Source organism: Diorhabda sublineata, chromosome 6 (genome assembly GCF_026230105.1).
Source record: "Diorhabda sublineata isolate icDioSubl1.1 chromosome 6, icDioSubl1.1, whole genome shotgun sequence".
NCBI lineage: Eukaryota > Metazoa > Arthropoda > Insecta > Coleoptera > Chrysomelidae > Diorhabda > Diorhabda sublineata.
The window spans coordinates 12,447,644-12,461,047 of NC_079479.1; the positions used below are offsets into that span (position 1 = coordinate 12,447,644).

General features: G+C 32.1%; 1 protein-coding gene across 3 annotated transcripts in view; it reads left to right on the forward strand.

Moving 5' to 3' along the window:
• Positions 1–13,404, forward strand: part of LOC130445506 (potassium voltage-gated channel subfamily KQT member 1) — a 61,914-nt gene that overhangs the window by 8,026 nt on the left and 40,484 nt on the right. For all 3 annotated transcript variants that reach the window (XM_056781160.1, XM_056781158.1, XM_056781157.1), the window contains exon 4: positions 8,882–9,277. In XM_056781160.1, coding sequence (XP_056637138.1) covers positions 8,882–9,277 — 396 coding nt within the window. The remainder of the gene's footprint in view (positions 1–8,881; positions 9,278–13,404) is intronic.

A 13,404-nucleotide genomic window follows, 5' to 3' on the forward strand; every position in this document is an offset into this window, starting at 1 on the left:
GATCTACGTGTAATTCATTTACATTGTATTTTACTCAAATACATACTGAAATCGATGATTTTTAAATTTTTTACGATAAGGGGTAGTTTTCATTCCTCAAAAATAATAAGCACCATTTGGAACAGGGTAGATTTTGAATAAGGGGGTAAGTAGAGCTTGAATTTTCATAAAAATCGACGTTGATTAACATATTTCCACAGTTTTAACCGTTGATTCGTGGCATAAGTGTTTGATTTTCTTTTTCTACACAAAATTTGTGGTTTTTTATTTTTTTACTCTAAAATTTATTTAATTTAGATTACATTGGATCTTTCATGATCTATAATTATCTACAGATTCCTATTCGGCTAAATAATTATCCTTATCATCCTCAAAGAAACTTGACGGTTTATTATTAGATTTTTCACTCTCCTATATGCATCCTGATTAGAAAAACTTTGTATCTCTAATTATTTTTTAATCAACTTCGTCTTTATCGTCTTTTGGTTTTCGCTCGGAAAGATTCCTATTAATCCGAAATATTTGGTTATAACCCCATTTATCCCTGTTATATTGCTATTTTTCAAAAAGTCGATAAAAAAAATAAATTAGACAAATAAATACATAATAATAGAAACGATGGAACAAATTAGTGCTTTGCCTTGGCCTAGATTATGGTTTTTATTGATTATAATATTAATGTTTAAACGATTCCTCATTTATATTTGTCACTGGCACCAACTGAACTTACTGAATCATTAATGAGGTTTTCACCGGAAAGGAATTAGCCGCTATTTCGAAAATAGAAGATGTTTCAACCAAGTGAATGCTGGGCAATCAAGGATTAATCCTCCAATTACCAGTAGCACTCCGGATTGAAGCACTTGTTGGAGGAAAGAAATACAGAAGGCATTAGTTTGAATTACGTCAGGGATCTCTATCCATCTCCGTAGAGCCTGTCTTGGAAGCAACACTAAGAGTTCTGATCTCGATACTTCGTCGTTTCCTTTCTAGCTCGAGTAACCGGACATCCAAATGAGTTCTGCCTTGTTGCCATCACCCCCCGGAGTTTCTTACACTCCGGCACAAGCTTAGAACGCACTCTATCAGCAATTATGGCAAATGTGCCAGCTTAGCAGATTGACATAACTGTTTTTACAGCGCCTATTAAGTCACAAGCTTGGAAGATATTCTTCTACTTCACTCCAACCAAGCCCTTCATCTTGGAGCACTTTGTGTATTCAACATTTAGGTGGTTTAGCTCTTCAAATAACTGTTTTCACTGAAGAAGCAACTAGTTTGGCTAGGGTAGTCGTAGCCAATTTCAAATTTGTCTTTAAAATATTAAAAAAATCATCAAGTTTGAGGAAAACGATATGAACTATTCAAATTAAACAACGAGGATTAAGAAACGATAAATGAAAAATAAAACTACAAGAAGATCTAGTGAAGATTTGAGCGCGTTCAACATTAACTTTGCAATCTCAAAGAAAAAATATTAATAAATTGGGGTTGAATTTTGTCGAGTATGTGGCAATTACGCAAAAATACCCAATTGCAATGTTTCCGTATCTTATTTATATAAATAAGGAGTGTCAAAAATTAATGGTAGGTGATGAAAAATTCTCTGAATTTCCGTGTCCGTTTATGACAAGTTTAATACGACGTTCATGAATTTAGAACGTCTTCCACTGTAAAATATCTATCATACCGCGATATGAAAGGGGATAACGCAAATCAAAACAATTTTCAAGAAACAATGGAGATTACATAGATAATGGGATTTGCTTTTGGTATGAAATTAATTAGGTTTTTGATGATTATTTTCCGATATTTTGATATGGAGCCCTTGGAATGTCTAAAATGACTAATTAGATAAAACATTAGACACGATATTTGATAGTTAATCATAATTTTAACTACCGTACCAATTAAAAATAAACATATATCAATTGGTTCCAGTTATCTTTTACTTCGATTTCATTTTGTGTCGTAAATTTTCACCCCTATGTGCTCATTATTCATAACAGACACTCGGCTTTATTTCGTTTCATTTTTTTCTCGGCCTTCTGGTTGGCTAGACAATATTCCGAGTGTTCTATTATCTCTTTTGATGCAGTAGTTACCTTCCGGGCGAGAATAAAAAAGCAATTAGGAAATGAAAAATGCAAAGCTGTCTTTATATTCTTCATGTATACATGGTGGAATTACTAGAGAAAAAGTCAAAGTAGATTGAGTATTGTATTTTTGGTACGGTATTTCTCAAACAACCATCAACAACTTTAGCTCATGCCAGGTACTTATAGGTAAAAAAAACAGTAGGAAAACCAAAATGATGGTATAAAAGACTGTACATCAAACAACATGTGAAATTAGAAGCTGAGTACTCTGGTGGAATGGAGGGAATAACAAGTAAAGAGAAAATGCAGTTAGAAACGATAAAAACGAACCATAAATAGCAAATACGAGACCCATAACTGAGAAAATATGGAATCCAGAGATGATAGAAATATTAAAAAGAACAAAATGAAAAAGAATAAACCAGTACTATACCTATGGATAGAAGTTTAGTTTAAAAAAATACTACAAGCGACTTATATGGTTAATCAACGGAATTTTACATTGTTTTTCATTTGGTACTTAAGGACCTTATTAAATCAAGATCGTCTAAGATAAGAAAAAAGCAGGAAAGTGAAAAATCAAACAAAAAATATTCAAACCAAAAGATTATTTTGATAATAGTGAAAATTAATTTTTGTCCAGTGGAATGTCTTCTATTTCTTGGAAATTTTTATTATAATTATCGACGAAAGTTTTTTCAAATTTATTCACTGATATAAAATTTAATAAAGAACATGGGAAGTACTGCAACAGCTGATCGTATTGAAAGTTCAAAGTTAAGTACAAGAAACAAGATAAATAATTTGAAAATTTGTTTGTTTGACACGCCAGCAGGAATTTAATCGATCTGAAAATTAATTGTGTTCTCTATCTTGATGAACTTTTATTATTTAGTAGAATACAGGTTTGTTTTTTATCGACCTAATTAAAAAATTACTTTATGTTTTATTTTATTTCCATGTTTCATCCAAGGCTAAATACAAACATATTTAATAATTTATAATAATGATACAAATTAAAAAAATCGATAAACGTATTACAATAATAATTTGCTTTAAATTAAATTTCTATTGAAAAATTTTTTATTTCAAAGATAAAATATTATTTTGGGCGTCAAGAGTTTCCAGAAAAAGATTCGTTGCCTTCAATTTAATTTTAAATTCTAGTAGCTTCAATTGTCATATGTCGTTTAAATTCATATCATATATTTAAAGAGCAAAATACGGGGTCTAGCTATTAGATAACGACACTGGTTACGAAAAAGGGTTTTATTATAAAAATTATTCTACATTCGAATGCTCCCCTTCAATATACTCCCATCCCTTCACCACACACCTTTCCATACGATTTTTCCATTGATCCAAGCAGCGCTGGAAGTCTTCTTTTGTAAGAGCCTTTAGGAGCTCCGCCGTTTTTTGCTTTACCGCTTCCATCGACTCTAATCGGGTCCCTTTTAAAGCAGATCTTTTTCTAACCTTTCAAAGAAATCTGAGCAGACCCGTTGACGCAAGAGGTTTTAGTCAAGAGTCAGATTTTTTGGCACCAACTTTTGTCATGTGTAATTCCTCGTGTAAAATTTTTATAACCGTTTCTTTATCGGCTTTTACAGCCTCGGTAATCATCCGGATGTTCATTCGACGATCTGCACGCACAATTTGGGTGATTTTGGTCACCGTTTTCGGACCTGGGCGTTGGTCATCTTCAGTGCTCTATGGGTACTCACTAAAGCACTTACACCACTCAAAAACACGCGCACGAGATAGAGAATTGTCCCCGTAGGCCTCTTACAACAATTTATAGCACTCAATCGGAGTTTTTTTCAATTTAAGGAGAAATTTGAGAGCCCTCTAGGCGCGCCGTCTCATTATTTAATAGCTAGACTTTGTATTGCATTTTCGACCATTTATAGAATAATAAGTGAATGTAAATAAATATAAATATACCATGATGAAGCATTCTAGCCCAAAGCTTTGATTAATGTATAAAGGTGCTTCACGCAGCCCTTTTGGGTCCATAGCATGGAAGTGATTCCCTTCCAGTCTTTCCTAGTTTTTCTTTAGTTTTTCAGTGTTGAATTTCTCTCTATTCCGTCAGTTCTGCGTACCATCTTTTCCATGGCTTTTCTTTTTTTCTTGGCTCCCCTTGTTCTATGTTCAATAATTTTTTTTGTTGCTTTAAATTTTCTCCAAATAGATTCCTTATTTGTTCTCTCAGCCATAAATCTCCCTCCTTTTTACCACCTAGTAATCTTTCGAGTATTTTTCTGCTTCTGTTTATTATTGACACTCTGGTAGCCTTCATCGACAAAGAATGCGCTTTGGACAACTCTTTATATGAATCCTGCAAAAGGGCGTTGGAGCAATAATGGTAGGAAACTTAGCAGTACTGGATTCACTGTTCTGGGCTACGCGGATGATCTGGCGGTGATAATAAGATGCAAACGTGAAGGGATAATCTCTGCCTAAACGATTTAACAATCTACGTTGTACCACAGGAAAAAATCTTTTCCTCAAAATTAAATCATCGCCATACTTGGATATAGATAATGGATAGTTGTGATCGCTACATTCGGATCAACTATATTTTCAAAAATAAAACCATTCAGAACTGAGAAATAATAAAAATTTAAGTTAGAACACATTTTTTTAGTTGTCTAGTTTGAGATATATCTCGTGGTTTCATTTCAAATTCAATTATCTCTTTTTTGAACATAATATTGGGTTTATCATCATTAATATCGAAATAGTTGAAGATTATAGTAAATCTAAAATTTTTCCAGAATTTTACCCGTCCTTGTGCAGTAAAATGTCGATATAAAAAAAAGGAGAGTTTATTTATGAATCTGATTTATGTACATAAAATAGAGGTTTGTTTGACAAGGCTAATCAGTTTTTTAATTTTGTCATTAGTGTGATCATTAATCTAATTAAATGCAAAACAAAGCATCATCATATTTATAAACTGATGATAATGCTTGTAATTTTCAAAATTGAAATTAATCCAATCGACCGACAGTTCAATTTAATTATAATACAGTAGATAGAAATAAAATATATTGTCTTCAATTTACTAGAAATTCCGGAGGAAAGTTAGTCAAGACGACAATAGTTCAAAATTTTTTAAAACAAACAAAAAAGTTGTAAAAAAAGGAAGAACATAATAAACCAAGAAAAAAAACGAAGCTGGAGAGGTCAAAAAAGTTTGTAAATTTAATTAAGAACGACTTGAGAATAGAAGAGATTTTCAGAAACGTATCAGTAACAGAAATTTGAAAATTGAGGTGGTTGTGGTACTCTGGGAAACGGATATGCGAAGAGGGTTATTGAAGAAAAAGAAGAAGTAGGAAGACGCAGAAAGAATAGTAGAATGCAAAGTTGGAATACAGGGTAGAACCGGATTGTAGTGCAAAGGTGGAGAAGAATCGTGGAAGCAGTGGAAACAACCGATAACAAAAATAATTCGGCAATACTGAAAATATAGTGTATCCAAAAAAAAGAAATGTTGATCGAAAAGTTAGTGAAATATGAAATAATTCATCATATTTTTAATCATTTATTTCACTTTAATAACTATAAATCTAATTTGGTTGAATGAAAAATGAAGATAATTCGTCAACAAAAAACGTTTAGTTTTAATAAAAGTAAATATGACAACAACGTTCACAAAACTAAAAACTATACAACCAAAAAAGAAGACAATATAAATAAAAACAAAGATAAAATTGAAGAGATAATCATAAGCACAAAACAAAGACTTATGACTTCAAAATAGGAAGTAGATAAATAAAAAGAAATAACAGAAAAGACAGCAAATGATGGAAAACGAAAAAACAAAGGAAACAAGAGACAAAGAAAGACCAGGATGGAAGAAATTAACAATGCGATTGAGAACATGAAATGAATGAAATTAAGATGAAGAAAAACTCGATGGATGAAAAAGCTGAACCCCACGTCTTACACCCATAAGAATAGATAGATATAGAGGAAAATCAACTATACAGAGACCTGAGAAAATGATGAAGGAGGAAAGGATTACAAGAAGATTGCTAGAAACTAAAGTAGGAAGAGAAAAAGACTAAGGAAGACTTTGAAGGACGCACGAGGGACTAACACAAACAAAAGACCGAAGTAAACGAGAAGAATTTTTGAAGACAAACTCGATTGATAAAGAAGCTCTACTCCACGCGTTAGTTTTTTATTTGGTAATTTTTTAGAGCCATCCCAAAATTGGTCTTGAATACAAGTCACTCATAATTTTTGCTTTGAGTTTTCGTATATAAAATTCATATATCAAACGGCATCATCATCTCGTCCATCTAGTTCATTTAATTATTGTTTCCTAGTCATCTACAGTTCACTGTCCATGGTATCTACAAATATTTTCGTTTTTTTTACTCCATTTTGAGAAATATCCAATAGCTTAAAATCGATAATTTTCTAAATAGCCGCCGCTAATGTACCGTTCGATAAAAACATTTTAGATTACCAAGACCTTCACGTTGTTGTAAATCGATGAAATTTCAATGTCATCAGCTCCGGTGTCGGTGGCGTGTTATTTATATTGTTCGTTTGCAATGCTAGTTTAGTCATTAAAAATATGGCCCACATATAAATCAGTTTTTCGATATTTTTTTCCAATTTATACCAAGTATTTCTAAATATATCGATATTGTTTTGTTTTTTTTCTTATAATTAATTTCAATTGTAACAAAAATGAAAAAAAATTTTCGGACTTTTTCGACGAATGTGAATATTGTCGCATGATCCTTTACACACGAATCACATACATCATTTTATTATGTATAAATTCCAATTAAATATAATTAATTCTACACAATTAGGAAAATGAAAGACTTGAACATGGGACTTTCCGTATGTGCGACTCGCTAAGGAGATCTTAATAATACGTTTTGATGCACTACTGTTTAAAGTATAAGTTTTTTGTGCATATTTTTGGTAATTTAGGAGTTTTGAATTAACCTTTTTCGATTTTGTTATTAGACGATTTTTCATGCAGAAAACTCGATATTAGTATCCGAAATATAATTACATAACCCAATATGTATTGAAATTATTTCAACAGTAACACGGATCACGAAGTTATTCATGTTACGAGTGTTTTGCTTAGTGTCATCATCATCATAGTCGCATTTACATTTAATCAACTACGTTGAAATCCTTTTAACAATTCGCCCTTTTCGCATGTTAATAAAGCAGATTACGATGGAACGAAGTATCCTGTAGGTTGAAATGTATCGAGTGTTCAAAATATATCTACATTATAGAAATTTTATTGTTCACTCAACTAATTGGTTGATTAATTTACTCAAGAAAAACCATTACAAAATTCAATTCAAATTATTCTTTAGCAAAGGAAATAACTTTTCCTGAAGAATAATTATTAAAATAACTAATTTTCCTACCTCCGAAAAAGACCACAGGAAACTTTAAATTCGATTCTTCAAATATTTACGATTTGCGAGTTAATTAGTACCTAAGTTTTACCTAGAGCTTTCAAAATAATTAAAAAGGATTGTTTCATTTTTTGGAAGTAATTATTTTTTAATATTCCACTCATATTAAACAATTAGATAACTTTGCCGTTTTGTTTGTGTAGAATTTAATTCATTAGATCCTATGTACCGGTTGTCCCAATGGGGGTGCTTCTCGTCTAATTTTATTATAGACAACCAATATTATAAGTGAACACCCCTATTAATTTTTGTCAAACAACCACTGAGACAGTTAGATATTGCTTTGTAATTGTGAGGCTGCCCATAAATCGCTACAATTTGTAAAAAAAACTAAAATGAATAAAATAAAACCACAATGAGTAACAAAATTATAGGCAATAGTAATAGGTAATAATTAGTATAAAAGTCGAAGAAGGGTAGAAGGCACTTTGATTTCAATTGGCAAGTGATTGTGCACTTTTTTTGCATTGTAAACTATTGAGCTCTCAACTAATTTTGAACACTGAGTAGGTAAAGGTCGCGGTCCTTGAAATTGGAGAAGCTTGTTTACGAATTAGTCAAACGGAATTAAAGATAAATAAGAAATCGTTGTTTGTTGTTAACGCAGATATGTTGAGGTTTAATGGTCAGGTAGATAACCTTTTATAATTGTCAATTACCCCTAATTAGCATATAAGAAGGGTGGTTTGGTGTTCAGTTTTTTAGTAGTGTCTTGAGATTGCAAGGGTGTCACCTGAGTTGATTTTTTTGCTCATGAATGTAGTTTGAAGCAATTCACCCCCAAATATGAAATTTTAACTGATTACCAAACAAATTGAGATGTATTCATCTATCGGGGTGCGTGTTTCAAATATAAAAGACAATATATGTTATTGAAAAGAGTTTTTGAAATTTGTGTCAATTGAAAATCTTTTTTTTTTCTCAAAACGATTTAAAATTCACAAAAAGTAGATTTCAGTGAGTGATCCAATTCATTACTCTGGACTATATTTCGAAAGATACTTCGTATTATCCATTGAAATATCTTAATAGCATGATATCTGATTCTCTTTGTATGAAATAGGAAACTTTGAATAATGAAACGTCAGCCGTTGTACTTGTTATAATTAGACGCGTACGAACCGTATAATGAAGATGAGAAAATAGATTTTAAATACCCTTTGGACAGGTCTTTGTAGGTATCGGACAACTGACAATCCCGCTTAGTCTTGGCAATAATTCATTATTATAAATTAGAGTAAATAAATTTTAATTAAAATTAAAAGTCGTATCGAATATTTACGTTTTTATTTTTTTACTTTTTGTAAGGACTAAACAACAAACGAGCGAAGATGAAGAATGTTCGGAGAAGCTTCCGTTTTTGCAACGTTTACGAGGCACCCGTACACCCCGTCACAGCGAATTCCACCATCGAAGGGTACCAACCCCCATCAAGAGATCGAGAAAAAAAGAAAAAAAGGAAAAAATTTTGGCAGATCAAGAGATAGACGAGGAAGTGGACGAAGTGGACGATATCGTCGATGCGCCCTTGGACGCGCCTAGGGGTGTGCCGGATCCCTATTATCCCATTTATTTACCGATTGATCAGGCATTTAAAACGAAATATGTGTTTCATCATAAAAAGGGAAAAACTTGCCAGGAAAGAACTTATGTATTTCTCGAACATCCCGGAGGATGGTTGTGTTTTATTTACCATTTTTCTGTGTAAGTAGAAGTATTATTTTTTTTTTCACAATTTTCGTTATAAAAATAAAATTTTACAACGTTTCAAGTTTCGTTGTATCTTCTACACCCGATTATTTTATTGGGCTCTTCATTCGCAATATCTAGATCATAAAAGATACGAAAAAAACATTTTGAAAATTGCTCCAAATCTTCACTTAAAATCTCCACTAGAGTAAATTTTATACTAAAAATAATAAATAAAATTTTTTAAATATTAATAACCATTTATTTTGGTGGTTTCATGTTTGGTAACTTAATATAAATTATGACATTTTATTTTGACGCTTTTTTGACAAATTTTGAAAACAAAAATATGGAAAATATAGTTGGGAAGAACTAAATACCGTCCAATTAAGACGTGACAGGTAAATTATCACTTATTCAATTTGCAGTTAGATCACGCGATCGAAAAAATTCAAGTTGTCGTTATAATGGATGTCCCAAAATTAACGCAAGATTTGAATTAATTAGAAAATACATAGGATGGAGTTTTTTATTGAAAAATAGAAAATTGTGCATGGTTGCGGGCTTCTTGAGGTAGCCTTGTGATTTTAAACCCCATAAAAATCTAATGGTGTTAAATCACATGATCTAAGGGACCGACTCGACAATAAGAACTGTTATCTTATCTAGATATCGAGCACCAGGAATAGTTAGTACTTGACCATTATCATTTTCAAAAAAATTATGATCTAATTATGCCTCCAGCCTAAACAGTGACACGTCGTGGATGTAATTGTTTTACGACAATCCCTTGTGGATTTTCGAAACCCCAGAAGCGAAACTTTTGTAGATTAACAAACTCATTAAGGTGGAAATGTGTACTTCGTCGTTTAGAATGATTTTGCTCGAATAATCAAATCCATTTATTGATGCTCAATAACGCTCAATCATCTGGTTAACGTAGTCAAATCTCTGATGATGATCTATGCACGTTCCAAACAACAACACCGGTTCGTTACGAACAAAACGAGCAGTACTGTCTACGTTTTCTATAGTTTTTTGGACGTCCAGCGACTGTCGCGTCATTTAAATGACGAATATCAATATGACGCCAACTTTCTTTTGATATACAAGTTCATTAATATGTTCACCTTTCTATGATTGACGGGGATGGTTCCAGAACTACCTGGCCTGACCTAGAGATGGCAGAGGAAGAAAAAAATTTGAACACAAGAAAGCTGTGCGCAAGAGATATGAATAATTAATTTCAGTTTTTGATTTTAAACATTCACACCCTTTAGTTTTATCTAATTTCTCGTAAAACAAACCGAATCAGTAAATTTTTCAAGACGGAAATTAAAAACGTGATGACTATCTCGGATTTAATTTACGATTTCAAACATAATTTAACAGTAATAAACTATGGTAACCACCATAGTTATACACGAATATTTTCAATGATTATCTAGATGGTAGATGGTTGATTTGAACATTATTATGGGTTAAAATCACGATTAGATTATATGTGTATGTAAATGCAGTTTAAGGTTGCATTTTGGTGATGATAGTAGTGATTTATTTAACTACAAATGAATTTAAATGCTTTTTAACATACTATCAAATAGAATCCGAGAGTGTTACAAAAAAAAGCCAAATGAATTTACTTTGGAAACTTCTTGAACAATCTAATCCCCTTCACTATAAAGAAAAAATTCGATCCTAGTACCATCAATCTGGAAGGGCAAATCATTTAGTGAAAAACTGGGTAAATATTTGGGATTTGCCTTAGATGAAAAATTTCTCAAGAACAAAAATAAAAGCTACGAAAGCCCTGATGGTGCGCAGAAACTTCTCAGAAAAGTATTAAGATCCTCACTATAAATCCTGAATGTTTAGAAAAGAAATCATCACCAATAACCATAAACCTTCCTCAAATGGATGAAGATATTCTGCAGCTAGAGCTATTCTTTACCCTGAAGTATCTGAATTAATAAATCAGCTAGAAATATTGAATATCACAAGTTCCCGAACAAGATAGAAGTCTGGCAATATAAAATAATCCGAGGAGGCTAAATTTGGCGAATAGCTGGTGCATCATCTCGATTTTTTACTCGAAAGTTGCATCAAGTTCGCAGTTGATAGTTTTTCCTTTTTCAAGATAGTCAATGGAAATTATCGCAAAAAATCCGACGCCATAACCTTATCTGCAGATGGAACAATCTTTGTCTTCTTTGGAGTCCGTTCTCCCTTTTCAGAAACATCTTCGCGAAGCTTGTTTTTGTTCCATTGTCATCAATCGTACATAGTTTGTTCATGTCCAAATTTTCAGTTAATTCGCCATGTTCCGAACTTTTTTAAATGCTTACTAAGTCTTCTAATTCGGGTATTTTCGGTCGATGATCATCCAATACCGATTTGTGGATTTACTTCAACATTTCTGTATTCTCAACCTAATTTGGTCGATCAGTACGATGCTGATGTTCGGCCCCTTTTAATCTCTACCACTCAATATTTTACTGTCGATAACGAAGAAGCAGTCTCCTCCATAATAGAATCTAGTCCAGTTCAATTCATCAAACTTGAAACGTATACTCGTACACTGTGTACTTTCGTTGGTCCATGCAAACAGATTAGGTAATAGAGCACAAATAGAGGGAGAGGCCAACAGAAGAAGAGATAGACCGAAAAAGAACTTTATATTTGCGAAAATTACTTTTCCAATATTAAGATAATTATTCAACAAACAGCGAGTTGAATATTAAATTAGTCTTACGTATTATTTTATTCTTGAATTATATTTTTTCAACAGAATCCTCTCGTTATATTGAAAGACACAACGGGTTTTCTCCAGTATATCGTATCTATAAGTGCACTTGACACAAGCTGTTTTTGAAAAACGAAGAGGCTCTTATATATTCCGTTTTGTTCTCTTTTACAAAGTGTTGTCACTTGCAATGGTAAATAAGTACCGATAACTACATAAACTTCTACGCATAAGCCGCAGAAAGAAAATTTTCTGTTAGAAACGATATTCTTCAGATAAGTGGGATGCGTAATTTTTTTTTTGTTGAAAATTGAGAGTAGCTACTTTTGTTTACTTTGCATCTTTTTACAGTGTATAAAACATGATTGAAATCACTACGTGTTCCGTATAGCGAATAATTTTCTGTTGTTCAAATCACGAGCTTGATCTCGACGACTAGTTGTATAGAAAGAAAATCTGAGAAAATAATTCCGGAGTCGATTTTCTAAATAGAAAGTATCCATATTTTTATAAAAGATTCGTTGGCAAACTACTACGTATTAGAGATTCCTATTACTTGCGAAATTGAGAGGATGGTGATGGAAAAGACACAAAGAACAAATCAAAAGGGATAAATATATACATTCAATTGTTTTGAAGATATTTTTGCAGACGTCGCGAGTCCAATAGATCAACAATAGATTATTTATCGTCCAAGATGGTTTAAAATGGAAAATTTATCGAAATATTAGGAGAGAAAAAATGAATTTAGAAAGGCAATTAAATATATGGTGGACGCGCACGCATCCACCAGAACTTCTAATAATAATTTCTTAAACACGTGACAATAAAAACCGACAAAAACAATTCTTCACTATCATATTTTGAGCGAATACAAACAAGAAAACGGTTAAACCAAGAGAAAAGTCATAGGGAGTAAAATCTGGTTTTAAAAAGGCCTGTCCTTAAATCAGGTGTTTAAAAATGATCTAATAGTAGTCTCTAGAAAAAAATCAAACCGTTGAAGGATAATATAAGGAAACAATCAGAATCACCTTAATTTTTGACTAATTTTTTCATTTTTTTTGGACCGTCATTCTTTAAATTTTTTGGTAGTTTCGTCGTCGTGTTTATAACTACCTTTAAGTGACCTCTACTCAAAGTTATTCTTACAAAATGTAGATTTTAAGAAACTCTGGTATTTCCCAAATGTTGACACGACGACCTCGCTTGAGGTAAGTTTTTAATTAACTTCACGATTTTCACGAATTCGTTTGTGTAAATCAAATACTCCCCGAGTAAAATCACTGAAATATTTTGCCTCTCTATATATAAATAATTTTCATCATCTAGTATTTATTACCACGTACTTTATTGTGATTTAGTTAAAATTTATTCACTTTTTCCAGTGTACAAGTTA